The sequence below is a fragment of the Oryza sativa genome, chromosome 4 (genome assembly GCF_034140825.1).
Source record: "Oryza sativa Japonica Group chromosome 4, ASM3414082v1".
NCBI classification, from domain to species: Eukaryota; Viridiplantae; Streptophyta; class Magnoliopsida; order Poales; family Poaceae; genus Oryza; species Oryza sativa.
In genome coordinates this window covers 16,851,960-16,870,266 of record NC_089038.1, presented here as the reverse complement: position 1 = coordinate 16,870,266, position 18,307 = coordinate 16,851,960, and the positions used below count along the sequence as shown (strand labels likewise).

At 40.9% G+C, this 18,307-nt stretch overlaps 2 protein-coding genes across 2 annotated transcripts; both read left to right on the top strand.

Annotated features, from left to right (window-relative positions):
- The first annotated feature begins 1,906 nt into the window (after positions 1–1,906).
- Positions 1,907–3,525, top strand: LOC9271757 (acidic endochitinase). Its single transcript, XM_066309296.1, has 2 exons — positions 1,907–2,469; positions 2,883–3,525. The coding sequence occupies exons 1-2, from the start codon at positions 1,975–1,977 to the stop codon at positions 3,291–3,293; spliced, it is 906 nt and encodes a 301-aa protein (XP_066165393.1). The 5' UTR covers positions 1,907–1,974; the 3' UTR covers positions 3,294–3,525.
- Positions 3,526–14,041: 10,516 nt separating this feature from the next.
- On the top strand, positions 14,042–17,802 carry LOC107277783 (putative B3 domain-containing protein Os04g0346900). The gene is made up of 5 exons (XM_026025226.2): positions 14,042–14,386; positions 15,366–15,442; positions 16,249–16,537; positions 16,659–16,909; positions 17,302–17,802. The coding sequence occupies exons 1-5, from the start codon at positions 14,092–14,094 to the stop codon at positions 17,578–17,580; spliced, it is 1,191 nt and encodes a 396-aa protein (XP_025881011.2). The 5' UTR covers positions 14,042–14,091; the 3' UTR covers positions 17,581–17,802.
- The last annotated feature ends 505 nt before the right edge of the window (positions 17,803–18,307 follow it).

Genomic DNA, 18,307 nt, shown 5'->3' with positions numbered 1-18,307 from the left:
TTTTTCTTAAGAGTAAAGTGCACGAGCAGCCCTTAAATTTATAAAGGTATATAATCTAAGTTTCTAAATTCTCAAAAATTTATCATAGCTAGTGTGTTATTTAGGTCATAAATCGCCACAGTCCCTTCAGAATCTACGTGGCGCTAATGTGGCATGCTACACGGATAAGACGTGACATCATTTTGACTGACAAATGGGACTCAGTTAAAAATTTTTCTTTTTCTTTTTTTCTTCTTATCATCTCTTTTTCTTCTCCTTCTCTTTTTTTTTTCCTTTCTTCCCCTTTCTCTGTGACACGAGCAGAAGAAAGGAAAAAAAGAAGAATGAGAAGAAAACAAAAAACAAAAAAAAGAAATGGACATGTCATGTCCGTGTGGCATACTACATCAGCGCCACATAGGATTTTAGAGGGGCTATGTCGATTTGGGACCTGGATGATATAGTTTGACGAGTTCTGAAATCTGTATCTGCATTTTGAGAGTTTGGGGACCTAGATGGCATAACTCTACAAATTTAAGAACCGCCTATGCACTTTACTCTTCTGTTAATTTCGTGGCCCGGCCCAAGTTACTCAATCAAATTTAGCACCAACTTCAAAAAAATAATTCATCATGAAAATCCTAAAATTTGAACTTGGAACTAATCTCAAACCCAAAAAAAAGCAAATTAAACATTGCAGCCCCCACTTTAAGCTCCAAAAATCAAAATTACTATGGCATTGGAGGGTTTTGAATATTCAAACATCATAAATCAAATAGGATCCCTTTGATTTCTAAAAAAGAAATATAAGAAATTTATAGAATTTCAATCCTATTGAAAAGAACTCGTAGGAAGCTCTTTGAAACAAATGATTGAATCTAATCTTTTTCTTATAAATTTATATAGAATAAACAATCCTATGGAGATTTTGAAGAGAAATTATCAAAAGTTCAAACCTCTTGGAAAATTTGTTTTGAGTTTATCTCGCTACGTTTTTCCCGCTATCTATTCAAACGATCATTCTGATATTAATTATTTTATGTGTCTTGCAATCTCCTGTTTCACACTTACATTTCTACCAAATTTTTGTGTTTTCGTGTTTCTCCATTTTTTTTATCATGTGTTTAATTTAAAGGAGCCCAAGCTTCGTGGTATTCTTGCTGCCAGCTTTCATATATGCTTTGAAATCCATGAAACTCAAAGTAGTATATATGTTTCATATTCAATTATTCATGTGAATATTTAGGCCCTCTTGTTTAAGTTTATAAGCCAATTTATAAGCCGAAAAGTCTAAGCCTAAACAAACAAGCGGCTTTTTCGTTTGGCTTTTTTGAAGCCATAAGCCACTCTAACACTATTAAGCCAAAAGGTAGGTTGGAGAAGTTTTTTCAATTTATATGAGGTAGATGTATGACTCCACCACTAAACTTTATATAAACTAAAAAGCTGACTTAAAACTCTTAGCCAATAAGCCAAAGTCTAAAAAAAAAAGGGCCTTGAAGGTATTGGCCTGCCCAAATGCATTACGAAAGTTAAAGGCTTAATTAAAGCTTCTCTATTTGAGAACACACGGAACATATCGTGTGAGTGTAAAACCCCTCCAAAAGATGCAGATAATCTGCAGACAGGATGAGCATTGCTCATACATGTAGTTTACAAGGATCACGTTGTATATATATAAATTACCTTCCAATCTGCCATGCATTGGCTTAGCTTATTGGATACCCTAAATTAATTCCTCCTCCATATATAATCTATATTATCACATGATCGATGCTCTGACTTAAATCATCCTACGACCAATCTCATCCTAAAATCAGGGAGAAAGTCGTAGCATGAATTGCTTCACCTGCACGAATCGCACGAGGCGAGAGAACCCTACTCTTCTCCCTATAAATTCACCAGCTCGGAAGAACACCACACCATGCAAAGCTCACACACTTCAGCTCGAGATCGAGCTAAGCTAGCAGGCAAAGGCATTAGCGATTAATTAGCATGGCGTCGCTGTGGCGGCTGGCGCTGGCGGCGGCGATGTGCGGCGCGCTGATCCTGTCGTCGTCGTCGTCGGCGGCGGCGGCCGGGAAGAAGACCGGGCGGATCACGGTGTACTGGGGGCAGACGGCGGCGGAGGGGCGGCTCCGGGAGGCGTGCGGCAGCGGGCTGTACACGACGGTGATCGTCTCCTTCCTCACCGGCTTCGGCGGCGGCCGGTACAAGCTGGACCTCGCCGGCCACGACCGGGGCGCCGTGGGGCCCGACGTGAAGTACTGCCAGTCCAGGGGGGTGCTCGTCCTCCTCTCCATCGGCGGCGGCATCGGCAGGTACTCCCTCGCCTCCAAGGCCGACGCCAAGGCCGTCGCCGACCACCTCTGGGACTTTTACCTTGGCGGCCGCTCCAAGTCCCGCCCCTTCGGCGACGCCGTGCTCGACGGCATCGACTTCGACATCGAGCTCGGCCGCCCCGCCCACTACGACGACCTCGCCAGGTACCTAAGGCTACGGTTTTAAATATTCTTCTGTAGCTGTTTGAGATTTGAGAAAAGTCTAGCTATTTGCTCTTACGTACTTTTTCCGTTTTATATTATAAGTTGTTTTGATTTTTTTTCAAACTTCTTTACGTTTAACCTAATTTATATAGAATAAATTGATTTAATTAAATGTAACATTAAATATATTTTAAAGATATGTTTGTTTTGTGTTGAAAATACTGCTATATTCTTCTATAACTGGATCAAACTTAAAATAATTTGATTAGAAAAAAAATCAAATCGACTTATAATATGAAATGGATCGAGGAAGTATAAAATTTAACTGCTATAGCATCTCATTTAACCCGATGTTACCTGTTTTGAGACTGTCTACCGCTAGATGTCTTAGCCCGCTATTTAAAAAACTGTAGGTACCTCAAAGCTTACAGCGGGAGGAAGCCAGGGGGTAAGAAGGTGTGGCTGACGGCGGCGCCGCAGTGCCCGTTCCCGGACAGGATGCTGGGCGAGGCGCTGCGCACGGGGGTGTTCGACCGCGTCCACGTCCAGTTCTACAACAACCCGGCCTGCAGCTACCGCGCCAGCAACGCCGCCGCGTTCGCCGCGGCGTGGAGGAAGTGGGCGTCCAGCCTGCCGAGGAGCTCCGTCTACCTCGGGCTCCCGGCGGCGCCGGGCGCGGCGAACAGCGGGTACGTCCCGCCGGCGGCGCTGGCGGGGGAGGCGCTGCCGATCGTGCAGCGGTCGAGGAACTACGGCGGCGTGATGCTGTGGAGCAGGTACTGGGACCGGCGCACCGGCTACAGCAAGAAGATAAAGCATGCCGTGTGATTGTACTACTATGTGTGCTTAATATTGGAATAAGGGTGGCCTTGCAGTAGTTCTTACTGCTGACAAAATGGCCCTGCGATCACACCTTATGTGACTGTATAATTAGTGTGTGTTTGGGGAAGAAGAGCATATGGATGCTAGCTTCCAAGTATATTGTGTATGTGTATGTCCAATAATAATATTGTGTAATAAAATAAAATGGCAAGTCGTCCTTGTCAGGAAGAAGATCAAACGGCCTAGATCATTTCTATGATCTACTGCTAGTAAAGATTGATCAACACAAGTTAATTTATCTTTTAATTAGTTTCTACCTAACTAGCTAGCAAGATGTCCGTGCGTTGCAACGGGACTTGATTGAATTTGGAATTGAAGTTGAAGGTTGTCTCATGAAGGTTCTAGTTTTAGTTGAAGAAAACAAAAAAAAACATGAAAAAACTAATATATAAATTTTTATACATGGATAACAGAAAAATAGGGAAAAAAGATAAAGTTAAGTTGGAAAATGGAGCACAACGCCATAAGTAACGAGTAACACATGAGAAATAGTGAAAAAGAATCCGACAGCGGAAACATAGGACCTGTTTGGTACAAATCCAGCTCTACCTCTCTTAGAACTGGAGCCTAACCAAACAGTTTCATCTCCACATAAAATAAGAGCGGAGTTGGGTGGAGCGCTCTCATAAAATAAACTAGAGAGGTGGAGCTGGGTTTAGACTGCTCCACAATTCCACTCCAGACCCAACCCAGAAAGCTAAATTTAGAAGTTGGAACTCTACCAAACATGCCCATATAGTTCGAGAAAGGGGAACCAAAAGTGTTACCAAAACACTTTGTACAATAGGAATTTTCCAATAAAATCATTAGGTTGGCAACAAATGTCAATAAAAATAATTTCTACAATTGCACAATCCTCTTCTTTAATGTGTCTTTGTGTTTATAACTCGTATTTCTTGACTTATGCCTACCACAAGGGGCTTCTCTGCCATGGCCCTTCGCGGTTCCACCCCTCCATCTTCAATGCCCATGTGGGTTGTGAAGGTGGCCATCTCATGTCCTATTCTAGTATGTTTTCAGATTTATTTGAACAAATTCTATAGATATTTATATATATTGGGCATTCCATGTGTTGTCCATTCTAAGACTTAAGAACTTGTCGATTCTAGAAATCGGCAATAATAAAAGAGGGTAGCGCACGAGATCTAAAAATGTATGATGCAGAAACAAGGATTTAGACAAGTTTAGGTACTCTCGATAAGAGGTAATACTCTACTCCTATTTGGGGATTGTATCCACCTCGCGTGTATTATCGACCTGGCTATTGAATTGTGGTTATGCTCTTGGAGGGCTCCCTGCTCACCTTATATAGGTCAGGGGTAAGGTTACAAAGAGGAGAACCTAACCGAATACGGTATCAGTTTCTTAATCTATTATATGGTAGAATTTAACTAGGACTCTAGGCCCTACCATAGAACAAAAGGCAACAATGTGACTGAGTCCTACTTTATTACATAATACATGGACCTAACTCACCTTCTATCTCTAGTCGGATATGCAAGGCGTGTGGGTATCCGTTATCCATATTCTTCACAGAACTTAAGATTGTATAGAGTTTTTTTTTCCTATTTTTTCGTTTGTGGTTATTGCATTCACAAGGTCCTCAACGAGAGAATTTATTCTTTGCACACAATCTTACACGAATACACTGCACACACCAAATTACAAAATATAAAAAAATCTATAAAAAAGTATACATCTACTTCCAATGGTATTACACCAATAATGTACAAAGTCCCATCTTCAAATTTGAATTCCCTCAAAAAAATTTTACATAGGTGTAATACCATTTTTCTAGAATTAATCAAATAACAAATTAAATTCCCAACAAAATAGAACGCATTATATTTCTGTGATACAGATTGGCTACAATAAATAATTATATTTATGTGCCATGGTTGTCCAGTAAATCTTGACAGGATTTGCATCTTATCTTTATAAATAGAGAATCTAAGTTATAAGTGAGCGTATCCTATGCACACATGCTCTCGTGTGTACACATGGTATACATGAACTAAAACTTATCATTCAAAATTCTAGAAAAAACATACATGTACTTCCAATAGTATTACATCTACATGCAAAATCACATCTTCAAATTCATTCTATATAGAGAGTAAAAAAAAAAGACAAAATTCTGATAGAATTATAACCTTAAAATTGTTAGATTTTTTTTGTTACAGCTAAAATATAATGAATTTGAGGTTACGATTTTATCTCTAGGTGTAATACTATTCTAAGTACATGTATAAATTTTTCTAGATTTTTTTGTGATATTTGTTAGTTGGTGTGTACATGTGTAAATGTGAGAGCTTGTGTGTATAGGATATATTGCCATTTTTTTTGGGGGGGGGGGGGTGGGTGTTGGGGTGGGTGGGGAGCACATTTACAAGCGTGTGAATTGTGGCATAGGTGTATAGCCAACTAGAAAAGTATTTTTGCAAGCGTCTAAACAAGGTTTTTCAGATGGGCAGGGCAACCACTTGTCCCCAGTTATCTCTTCCATATAGGCAACACAACAGCAATGTGAAAAGGGATATCACTTGCCTGCAAGAACAAAAATCACAAAAAAAAACTAAAATTTAAAAAGTCGAGACCCTAGCTCAAATCCGTTCTAGCCACCGTCGTCGTTGTCGAGACCCTACCGCACAAGAGGCCAGAGGCGCAGATCCGTCCCTCCCGGGGCCGGGGCCACCAGACCCACTGCCGTCGTCATCGCTGCCGCAAAGGCCCACCACACCTGAGGCCGGTGGCGATGGATCCGCCCCTCCTCGGGCTAGGGCCTATGGATCCACGAGAGAGAAGGCCGGCACCACTGGATCTGCGAGTGAGAAGGCCGGCACCAACCGGTTCCACGAGGGCAGCCGGTAGCTCCCGAGGCGGCGGAGACGCCCTGCAGAGGCAACACCGCTGCTGGCATCCTCACACACTGATGGACCTGCCACATTGTTGCCGTAGTTCGCCAACCTCCTCGCGCACAATCTACATAATCAATCGAATCGCTTTTTTAATATTGCTTCTACTTTTTACATAGCTCTACTTTAATTTGTCCATCTTTATCGATTTGCACCGTAAATCGTCTGCCTTCACTGCGAAAGTGTGAAATCCTTTCTAGGTTTGTCCCGTAAACCTTCAATTTTCCCATGAGATGGATAGTTATCCATCGTTCTATCTAAATCGGCTCCGCTAGCCGGTTTAATATATCAAAATCTATCTTGGTCTAGCTTTTTGTTAGTTTGGGGTGGTTGGCGACTCCATATCACCGCAAGGTGTTTAGGTGTTGCAATCGTGATTGTCTTCTTGCCAAAAAAAAGTTGCCAACTATATAATCTTGATGATGTGGCCTCACAGTATTTGAGTTTTATAGAATAAATAACTTGTAGTGGGTACCAATTATATAGGAAGAAATGATATCTACAACAGTAATTGGGCCAATGAAAGTGTGCTTTCTTTATTAGTCATATGAAAAAACACTGATTGATCGACCTTCTATCACGGGCCCCCGCAGATAAACCCACGGGTGAAAGCAATCTCCTGGCCTTGGCTTCGCATTTGGCGGGGCCCCGCCCTAATGGTCCCGCGGGTTGAAAATCTAACTCGCCCCGGCCCCATAGGGATAGGTCCCCACCCCCGACAGGGATTTTGCCACTCCTGGTTGGCACACTTCAAAAATCTGAGAAATGATACTGGGGATTTTTTTTTGGGATATACTAGATATTGTTAACATACAACACATGGAGAGATAGGTAGATATATAGAGACAGATAGGGAAGATTTGAGGAGAGAATATGTGCAAAAAGAAACTTTTGGTGTGGGTGTGTTTTGTCTTCTGATCAATTTATAGGTGTATCGAATACAGATTTGTCGCCACGTTAAACACCATTCTTGAGCACTTACCCGACTTTTCTTTTCGTTTTTTTTCTTTTTAGAATAAAGATCGGGGATTGACCCTGCTTTTCATTGGAAGCAACCAATATCCCGTAGGGCAGCTTGCTTGACAATAGCGTACAACAAACAACTCAGTTTGGTTACATCCCCGAGTTCAACTCAAATAAAGCTACAAAAAGTATCTTAAAACTAAACCAACTAGTACTAAAACCTCTTTAGAAAATAGAATCGGAAGCAAATCATCTGATGTAAAGTTAAAGAAATTTGGTCATTAATACGTAGAACAATAGGAAATATGTCTTACATGTCAATGGCTATACGTTAAAGGATCTTGATCGATCCATAGCTAACCAGAAAGGACATGTAGCTTAGTGATTGCAGTGATTATCCGTTAAAGGATCTTGATGGATCCATAGCCAACAAGAAAGGACATGTAGCTTAGTGGTTGCAGTGACTTGAGTAGCACTCCAAAGTCTTGAGTTCTAATCTCCATAGGAGCAAATTTTAAATTGGGTTATTTGCCGGGCTAAGTTTTCAATGCATATATCCGGTTTGATGTAGAGGATCGGTAACAAATACACTTCTCTACTATAAAAATTAAAGATGTTTTTGCCAGTATTTTGGTACGTCATCCGTGTTTGAGTCGGTTTTTAATTTCAATATTTTTGGAAATGCAGATCCGTGTTTGAGTCGGTTTTTAATTTTGTTCGTTTTTAAAAATACAGAAGGAGTCGTATAAGGAATCTCTTTAAAAAAAATTGCATGTTAACTTGAGGCGATCGGACCTCTAATTGTAGCTCATGATTTTGTAAAAAGAATATCCAAGCGAATTCTGTAACATCCTGAAAATTCAAGACAATGAAAATCACGAAAATTTCGAACTTTTTAAAACTTTTGCATCATGCTGGTTGTTATGATTGCTATTGCTTGCCAAACCGTAAATGATCACCAAGAAAGTAAAGAAAAGAACTACATTTAAGCAATAGATATGATTTACGGGAATATATTTAATCCTACAAATAATTATGCACAAGATATTAAAATCAAATAAAAGAAAAGTTATTATTAACCTATTTTATCAAATATTAAAATATTTGAATAATGTAGGTGGGTTCCATAATATGTGTACACATGAAATGATGATCATTCAAATAAACTGAACTCTCTGTATATATAATAGAATTACGGGAGTATTTAATTCGATATGTAGATCGATTTTGCACCAAGTTCCTAATTGCATTTAGGGATTGAAATTTGATATATTAAACCCCTCCATATAAAATAAACTAACATATAGATAAATTGAGCTAATGTGCTATTGTGTTAATAACGGTCTCATTAGAAAATTATAGAATCTTTAATAAACCTTAAATATTGGACAATATTAAATTTTGGGCAAATTCACATTTGAACACTTAATACGGTCACCTAAATGCTTGGGAGTAAATACAAATTTAATTTGCAACTTTTCTCAATTTATAAATCAACCAAAACCCTAAAAGAAGAAAAATAGGAAAACTTTGAAAAATATATAATAATAATAAGAATTAACCCTAATTAAAAATTCAAATAAATTATATAAATAAAATATGAGTAATATTAATCTAGAATAAATCCATTGGTTGGAATGACACAAATATTGGGTAAACTTCATTTATACAAAATCTAGGATTTATAGAATCAAATTTACACAAAAAAATAGGCTAAAATGGGGATTAAATAGGAAAAGACACTATTCATCGGCCGCCAGGTGTTCGACGTGGTCCCCTAACCCAGCCCCTCCTCTTTCCCCCTCTCTCTGTCGCCTGCCACCGCGCCGACGTCGCCATCGCCGCCCCGCGCCCGCGCCCCACGCCGTGCCGCCTGCCCGTCGCGTCGCTGCTGCCGCGCCGAGCGCCGTCGCCGTCACTGCCTCGCGCCGCGCGCCGCCGCTGTCACGCCGTCCTACGCCCGGGCGTCGCGTCCATCGTGTCGCCGTCGTCTCGAGCCCCGCGCTGCCCTGTCGCCATCGCCGCGCGCCGAGCCCCGTGCCGCGCCGCGCCGTCCCGTCGCTGCGTCGCCGTCCCGTCGACGCTCCGCCGTCGTTGTCGCGTCGCCCGTCGCCCTCACCGCGCGCCGAGCCCCGCGCCGCCGCGAGCCCCGCGCCGCCGTCGCATCACCCCCTCCCTTCTCTTCCCTCTTCCCCTTATTCCCTCTCTCCCCTATAAGAGCCACCGTTCTCCCCTCTCCTCACTCCATCTTCCCCCTCATCTCCCTCTTCCCCCTCTCCACGCGCCGCCGCGTCGACGCCTTCGAGCCGCCGCGCCGCCGCCCTCATGCTGTCGTGCCGCCGCATTCGTGACCGCCGCGCCGCCGCCTCAGTGTGCCGCGCCGTGCGCCGTCGTCGCCGCCGCCGTCGTCACCGCCGCCGTCGTCGCCACCGCCGCCGTCGGTGAGCCGCTGCCCCCCCTATTTGTCGCCGTGCCGCCGGGTAGAGAGGGAGCCGAGAAAGAGAGAGGAAGGGAGAAGCCGAGGGAGAGAAAGAAGAGGAAATGAGGAGAGAAACCGGAAAGGAGAGAGAGAGAGAAAGGAGAAGAAAAGAAAAGAGAGAGAAAGAAAAAGAAAAGAAAAGAGAGAGAAAGGAGAGGAGAGATTAGAGTGGGCCCCACGTGTTTAGTGAATAGTAATCCCCTTCTTAATCTTTATTAGTTGAGTCTATTACATGTGGGTCCGGGTGGTTAAAAATCTAATTATAGAAGTTTTATGGTCTCGAGTTTATGACATGTGGGCCCCACTTGTCATTAGCTCTTCCTGTTTCCCTTTAGAAAATAATTCGGTAGGAAAAAGGAATAAACCCGGGGTCCCACTTGTCAATGGATATGTCTTGGATTAAAAATAAATCGTTTATGAACAGTAGCTTTTCGCAATTTCTCAGATTAATTCAAATTTGAATCTTTACACTAGCATAACTTATTCATTTTAACTCGGATTTGAGTGAAACTTGAACCTAAATTCATCTAAATTCATAAGCTTTCCAATGATATATAATTCACTATTCAATAAAATATATTTATAATAATAAATTAATTAATATCAAATGATTAGATAATAGTTAACCTAAATAGTGTGCCAATAAATAAAAAAATGGATATTGTACAGTAGCATAATTATCTTTAATATGTCTTGTCACTGTAGCAACCAAATAAATTAGTTATAATCAATCCTTCAAATTAATGGGTGTAAAGGAAAATATTAGTGCCATTTACTAGCCTATGTCCAAATATAACTAATTCCATGACTTATAAATTATTTACATAAAGTTTAGCCTCATATTTTGTAACTAAAATATAAAAACACATAGATGAGTCTTTAACTTGTTTAGGAGAGTAATCACAAAGCTAGTTGTATTTGGACCACTTAAAAAAATTAGTTGATACAATGTCATGTGAAGTAGAATATATATATATATAGTCGGTTGATATCCATTAGTTAACCAAATAGAGCCATCTTAAAATCAACATGTATTGTATAGCTTACAGTAAAAAGAAACTACTCAAATATATGATCCAATAATAAGATATTGTTGCTTACACATATACTATACATCCCATTATAGTGGTACGGTATAGTATTAATTTGCGTGTTGCATATATGAAATTAAGAGGGAGTGTATGATAAACATGTATATTAGATAAATACTAGTTATAAATCTTGACCTCATATAATTATAATTATAGTTCAACTGTAAATTAGGATTATTCATTGTAAAATTATGTGATGGGATAATCTGTAACCATAATATGATTAACCTAAACAATTCTAACATACAAAGCAAGGGTAATTGTTAACCTTTATAATTTATTTTGACAAGTAAAATATGTACATAATTAAAATAAAGCCTCCATCAATAAAATAATAATACAGATGATTCACAGTAATTATTTGACCGATCCAAATCCATCCGGCAACAAAACCTCTAGTGTATAACCGTTCTATTTAGATAGATGCATGAATAGCCATTTGCTAGACTTAACCACATAGTAGCCAGATACGTATCTCATTCATACTACATTGGCTAGCTCCTAAATAGACCACCATGATAACAGAAAGATTAAGAAACTTTAGCCCTTAGCATGTTGGAACCCATTAGCAAGCGCGAATAATATGAGCAACCTTAGGTTCAACCTCAACAAATATATTTTGTTTGTGCATATTTGATTGTTGCTTGAATATTGGTTTTTCTCGTGTATTATAGACTTTGTGTATCGGTTAGTCGTGAGGCAATGTTAGCAACTTCCAGGAGGTGAAGGTTGATCAAGAATTATATCAAGAATAAGGACTATCCTGAGCAAAGCAAGTCATCACTATTCCTTGAACATGTTGATCCCAATTGTGAAATTGTTTTGTTTACAAATAAAATTGCATCCAATGATGAACATCCCACTTGTGATTATGCCATGCCTTGATTATTGTTTACCCTTAAATCTTTGTAACCATGTTTACGTATGAGTCCCTAGTCAACTATGACAATTGCTTAGAAATGCTATTCTAGAATCATGCATACTCATATTTATCAAATGCTATATGCTTGGGCAATTACCTTTGGGAAGGTAATTGAGATGCGGCATGTGGAGACATGAGCGCCACATTGCCATGATGTTGATGACATGATTTGTGAAAGGAGAAATAAAATTAAACAACTGTTTTCGACTGGGGCGGACGGAGGACTTGGGTGGTATCTGGAAAAGGCTAGTACCATCCCCGGTCAATTAAGGACCGAGCCATGAAGTTAAGCATGAAACGACCCCCGTACAACCGCACTTCTCGTATGGGTATAGACCTAGCGGAATAGATAGCTGAGCGGAGGCAGTATCCATGCATAGTGGTTTCTTGATGTGTGAGGCAGGGGCTCTACGGTGGGGTAGCCATTGGTAGAACCGCGAGGCGGGTGTCTACAGTGGTGTCGCCATCGGTAGGACTGCCATGAGAAAAATTAAACATAATTATAACTTAATGCATGTGTGAGTCTTTCCTTCCCGGGTACGCCAGAACTCCTCTCACTGCTAGAAACCGTGTACGCCTAGAGTGCATGAGGATGTAAAGTTCATGGAGCGGGTACTGCCAATGCGAGGTTATCGAAAAGCTTTGCCGTGACGTGTCTCATGTGTTGGGACGAGGCTCATGTGTTGGGCAGTCACGGAGTGTGGGTAAAGTGTACATCCACTGCAGTGTGAGTAAACCAAATCTATTCGAATAGCCGTGCTCGCGGTTATTGAGCACTGGGACATGTATTACACTTGGCTAGACTCTAAATTCTTAACTTGTGGGGGATGGGATATTGCATGATGAATTTTATGCTGATGGAGCCACTTCCTGAGAGGCGGGAAGGTGGACGTCCTCAGAAAAATCATAACGACTCAATGGCGGGAAGCTATCCTTGGGATCACAATGGATGGTGAACAGAACCGTCATTGTTTAATGTGAACAATGGTATTAAAACTTGATCAGTCTATGCTAGGTCTTAGGCTTGTGAAAAAAATTGTAAAATTAGCTTTATGCAAAAGAACCTGAAGCCATTCCTTGAAATACCCTCTATCATACGCATTGTTGTTGTGGTGGCTTGCTGAGTACGGTTGGTACTCACCTTTGCTATTCATATATCTTTTAGGAGAGTGTTGAAGAGAAGCCCTTGTCGGTACGCTTGCGTATCCAACAAGATGATCGGAGTGCGGTCTTGTTCTAGGTCTCGTTCCCCGGTCGACTGCCTGTGGCATGTTAACCGGGCCCTTATATTATTTTGTCTTCCGCTGTTGTTCTCTGGTAGTTGTTGGCCTACCTGGCCCTAATGTAAGTATTTAACTCTTTTAGCCTGAATTCATTCGTGATATGTTGTGATTCAACTATGTATGTGTGTACCAACTACTGATCCAGGGATTGGTACGGATAAACATAGATGATTTCCGATTTCCAAAATCGGGGGTCCACAAATTCCCACAGTGAATTTCAACTTAGCTAAACCATACAATAATAATAAGATTAAAATAGTCTTCACTCGTTGCAACGCACGGGTATCTTTTTCCAGTATTATAAAAAAATATGAAACTCAGATGATAGCATTGTCATGTGAAAGTCTTATTATATGTACGAAACCTTCATTGTGAAAAGAACTTCCTTTATGAAGAGGCTATTCAGGTTGATGCCATCTAGTTATTGCTAAACTTTGGTAAATACATAAAAAAAATCCTGTCGAAATTTTGGTAATATTTCCAACTTACTAAAGTTTTAGCAATAATTTGGTAATATTTATTTTGGCTATAATCTGAACATCACCGAAAACTTCCTCATAAAAAAATTAAATACTCTCACCTAAATACTACTTTAATTCCATTGTTCGTATGAATATGCGCATGTTAATTTCCTATATTTCTAACTTGATTTGAATTTGGGTGCATATCTTTTTGTTACGCAGCAATTGAATTAGCCCCGATAAATCCGTGCTCAAGTTTGAATAGACGACGACACGCGATGCGCCGCAGAATCTCGAAGCGATGATCACACCTGATTCTTCGCAGCACCACCGCCCCGCAGAAAAGGCTCCTCGCGTCGTCGTCTCGCCGGCGGCCGCCATGGGATCGCGCGGTGACCATGGCGGCGGCGGCGGCGGCCGCGGCGCGGCGAGGGCGACGCAGCTCAAGGTTCTCGTGCCTTCTTCCTTCCGCAAGATGGTAAGCAGAAGCCGCCACGCCACGCCACGCCATGTCGCCATGCCATTGCCACCTTCTTTCTTTATTGCTTCCATGGCGCGCCGCGCGGCGCGCGCCTGCGGCACGCCCCGGCCGCGGCGCCCTACTCTCGTGGGTGGCTCATGTCTCTGTGAATGCAGCGCATCTGCGACGAGCTCGCGGCGCAGCTGGGCGTCGGCGTCGGCGGCGGCGGCGCGCCACGGGCGGCGACGGCGCGCGTGGCGAGCCCGCTCGGCAAGGCCTGGGACGTCGGGGTCGTCCGGGACGGCGACGGCCGAGCGTTCCTGGGGCGCGGGTGGGCGGAGTTCGCCGCCGCGCACGGCCTCGGCGTGGGGTGGTTCGTGGTGCTCCGCCACGGCGGCGGCGTGCTCGCCGTCGAGGCGTTCGACACCACCTGCTGCCTCAGGGTGTTCGGCGCTCCCCCTGCAGGTAATCCAAGGGATTTTGCTTGCAAAAAATTTATTTGTCTTGGATGATGCTTTCTTCATGGTGCCAAAGTTAAAATTTGAATTGCTGTATAAACTTTGTACTTAATTTGAATGGCTACTTCAGAGATGGAGTAGTTAATCAAATTGAACTTTGGTATTCTACTTGCAAGATGTTCTCTCTTTTTTCCGAAAGAAAGTATATAACAAGATGATTAGATTGCATTAATTGTTTAGGGCTTTAGGCCATATTCTTTTTAGCTATTTTACCTATTGGAATATAAAATCAATTGTTCGTCTTTTCTCGTCAATTTAAGTTTTAGATTGGTTCAAATCCTGTAAATTGTAGCCCACTTCTGTTTCGTGCTTGAGGCTTGAGGCTGTCTCGCATGGTGGGGAGTGTTAGAATATGAAGTGAATTGCTCGACTTTTCTCATCAGCTTAAGGTTTTTTTTATTAAATTAGTCGGTGCATGTAACTCAATACACTATATTATTAATGATGTGGATTATGTGCTCCATGCCTTAAAAAAATTTCTCAAAAAAATGTACTATATTTTTAATATATAGCACCATTGACTTTTTAGATAACATTTTACTATTCATCTTATTAAAAAAATTTTATAAATTCATTTGCATTGTTGTGACTTATTTTATCTTCAAATAAACCTCTAACCTGAGCTTATATACTTTTACATATTTAAACTAATTCTTTTAATACGATGAATGGTTAAGCCTTATGAAAAAGTCAACAGTGACATATAAATAATGGAGGTAGTATTTGTTAAGTTTATTTGTTAAGATATTTAATTTGTATCGATTTACATAATCCACTACAGCAATTCGAACAATATATATTCTGAAATTGGGCCTATAATATCTCTTATTAATTGCTCTTTTACCACCATTGGTCTGCCATAATCTTCTAGTTTCAGTTTTAATTTTGAGTTGTAAATAACGTCTTCTTTTAGCTATGACATTCAGAAGCGGGCAGGGCAACAGACACTTCACGTAAGCCGCAGTTCTTGACGGTACTTCTGCCGGGTATAATGGACAAGATGGTACACAAACTCATCGATCCCAGTCACTTTCTTTTGCTTCTATTAGTATTTATTGTGCTACTCTTTCCTGTCACAAAGAACAAATTGTTTTGGACATCGGTACATTTTTCAATATGCAAATATTTACTGCTAATTTCTGATACAAAGCGTTTTAAGAACTTAATACAATGATACTGTTGTGAAAATATTTTTTAGGGACAAATCTATATGCCTAATTTGTAATTATCCAATCAAAAATTGAAAACGATATTGTATTTAAAGGTTTTTTAAGATGACTGGAAACATGTCTAGAAACCAACATGGTGTAGGATCGTAAATGGTCTTTCCCACCCCAAAAGCTAGTCATTGAGGTGAGGGGTTCCCCCATTTATATATTAGGTCTCTTATCCTTACACAATCAATGTGGGACTATTCAAAACATGCATGTTTCATGATAGGAGGCAGTACTACCTAAGTAATATTTTGTTTGTGACATTAAAAAAAGCCTAAAATTATCACTTATTCCTCTAGTTTATAGTAATTGCCAGCCCTGTCAATTTTGTCATCCATCTTTTAGCCTCCTTAACGTTCCTCTTTCTATTTCATCATGGTGCAATTCACAATGGCCCACATGTCAATGATACACTTCACTGGCTAAAACAGAGGGAAATAATCCATATATTTAGTGACAAAAATATTATTTATTCTTTAAAAGAGCGATAATATCAGCTATCTAGCTAATTAGTGGCACGAACAAAATGCCTTTCTGAATATTTTAGAGTTGAGATGTATCATGAACGATGCACATTTCACTGCCTTTCCTACAGAGGATCCCTGATAAGTTTGTACGAGACTACATCACTGGAGAGAACCTGAACAGCAACATGGCTATCATCTTAAGTCCCCTCGGCAAATCTTGGCGCGTCGAGCTCGACAAGGATCAATCGGGCGTGTTTTTAGGGGGTGGATGGCTACAATTCTTGTCATTCCATGGTATCTCTCGGGGCGACGTCGTGATCTTCAGGTATGAGGGAAACCTGGTGTTCAAAATCAGTGTTTTTGGGCCCAATGGACGCCAGAAAGATTTCAAGGCAAAGGGCATCAGCATTTATCAAGGTGAGCAAGCAATTTTGTTTTTCGTATTCGAATCCCCATCAGTTATAGTTTGTGTTTTGAATTATGTCTTGGAAATATGTTGTCATTTGATTCATTTTTTCTGTCTTCGCAACATTTACAGGTACTGGAGAGCAACAGGAAGCACCTTCTTTTTCTAGAAGGAAATGTAATAACAAGAAGAAGAGTAGATTTGGTGAAGATGATGGAAACCAACAGGAAATGCCTTGCAGTAGAAAGGGCAGCGGCAACAAAGGGAGAACAAGTGACAGAGAAACAAAAAGGATGAGAAAAACCAGATCTGTCTACGAGATTGGACCGCGCTCTTGGATAAAGAAGGAGATCAATGAATATGTTCTTGAAAGATGCATTCTCGTAAGCACAACTATTCCTCTCCTGATATTATCATGTTGTTGTTACAAGGAAAAAGTCTTCATCCCTAGATGGAAATTAAATCTAAAAAATAGTTATGAAAAGTTAAAAATATAATTGTATCAATATCAAATATTTTTTAACTTTTCATAACTATTTTTTAGATTTAATTTAATGACAACAAATGATATTCAGAAGAACAAGTGGCCCAAACAGCACCGAGTAAAAAATTCTTACATAACTTGAATCTTTTTGAAGCAAAGTGTAAACAAATAATCCGCGTCAATAATCCAGATGACATGACCAACTCCTTCAATTAGAACTGGCCCCAATCATAAATTCATCTGAAACCATCAGTTATATGAATCATCTCTGCAATGCCTGCATTCATGCAGTCTCTCGCAAGGACCTTCTGCGAGTCGATCGGTCTCGTAGAGGAGAGCAGCATCACGCTGATGATGATCGACACGACATCAACGCAAGGAGATCAAGGAGGAAGCAGCAGCAGCAGCAGATCATGGGAGGTGACCGGGCGTCGGTACAAGGACGCCTGCTACCTGCTGGGAGCCGGCTGGAGGAGGTTCTGCGAGGACAACGGCGTCAGGTCCGGCGACGTCTGCGTCTTCACCGTCCTCGACACCACCCTGTGGCGCGTCGACATCGAGCGTTGCTGATCTCATACCACTGCTATATTTATACTTCTTCCTTTCTGCGATATCTAATAAACTTTTCCGTGGTTTGTCTTTCAGCTTATGAGCAGATACCAGATTTTGAATTTTAGAACTTAATTTTGATTTTTTTATTATGGTTTTATTTTTGCAGTATTGGCTTTTTAAATGACTAGGAACATTGGTAAATTCTTTTTTCTTTTTGCTAATAAGATGTCTGTTCTATTATTGCCATCTAACCTTAACTGTGTGCTATTTTCAAATGATCGGATCGTGGGGAATGAAAGTTGTTTGGTTATATTTATAAAAATAATTTGTAATCTTTAGTCAAAATATAATCATGTGAGGTTATTTTATAAAGATTTTAATTGTTACATACGCCGTTGTAATCGGATCGTATATCATACGAGTAATTCGAGAGAACATTTTATTTGAAGCTTAGGCGACATAATATATTTTTTACTTGCTTGATGAACTAGAATAATACACTACTTAAGTTAGATTTTTTTTGGAACAACACGTATGCGGATAGCATCAAACAGGTCGCTTGTTAAGAACAGATGACCGACAGCTACGAGAGACGAGCCGGCTCGGTGACGAGGCGATGAATGATGAGGTGGTGCGGCGAAGACCCCAACGATACAAGAGATGAGGATGCTCGGTGACGACCGGCGCTCCGGCGCGGTAAGATGCGTGGTGCTACAGCACGGAGGCGAGAGGGCGCGACGAACGG

What these genes read in the sequence shown, in the direction of transcription:
- LOC9271757 (XM_066309296.1), top strand. Translation starts at nt 1,975, where the DNA reads ATGGCGTCGCTGTGGCGGCTGGCGCTGGCGGCGGCGATGTGCGGCGCG. An exon ending in ACGACGACCTCGCCAGGTAC is followed by an intron (nt 2,470 to 2,882) that starts CTAAGGCTACGG and finishes AACTGTAGGTAC; the next exon opens with CTCAAAGCTTACAGCGGGAG.
- LOC107277783 (XM_026025226.2), top strand. Translation starts at nt 14,092, where the DNA reads ATGCAGCGCATCTGCGACGAGCTCGCGGCGCAGCTGGGCGTCGGCGTC. An exon ending in CGGGTATAATGGACAAGATG is followed by an intron (nt 15,443 to 16,248) that starts GTACACAAACTC and finishes CCTTTCCTACAG; the next exon opens with AGGATCCCTGATAAGTTTGT. An exon ending in GGGCATCAGCATTTATCAAG is followed by an intron (nt 16,538 to 16,658) that starts GTGAGCAAGCAA and finishes CAACATTTACAG; the next exon opens with GTACTGGAGAGCAACAGGAA.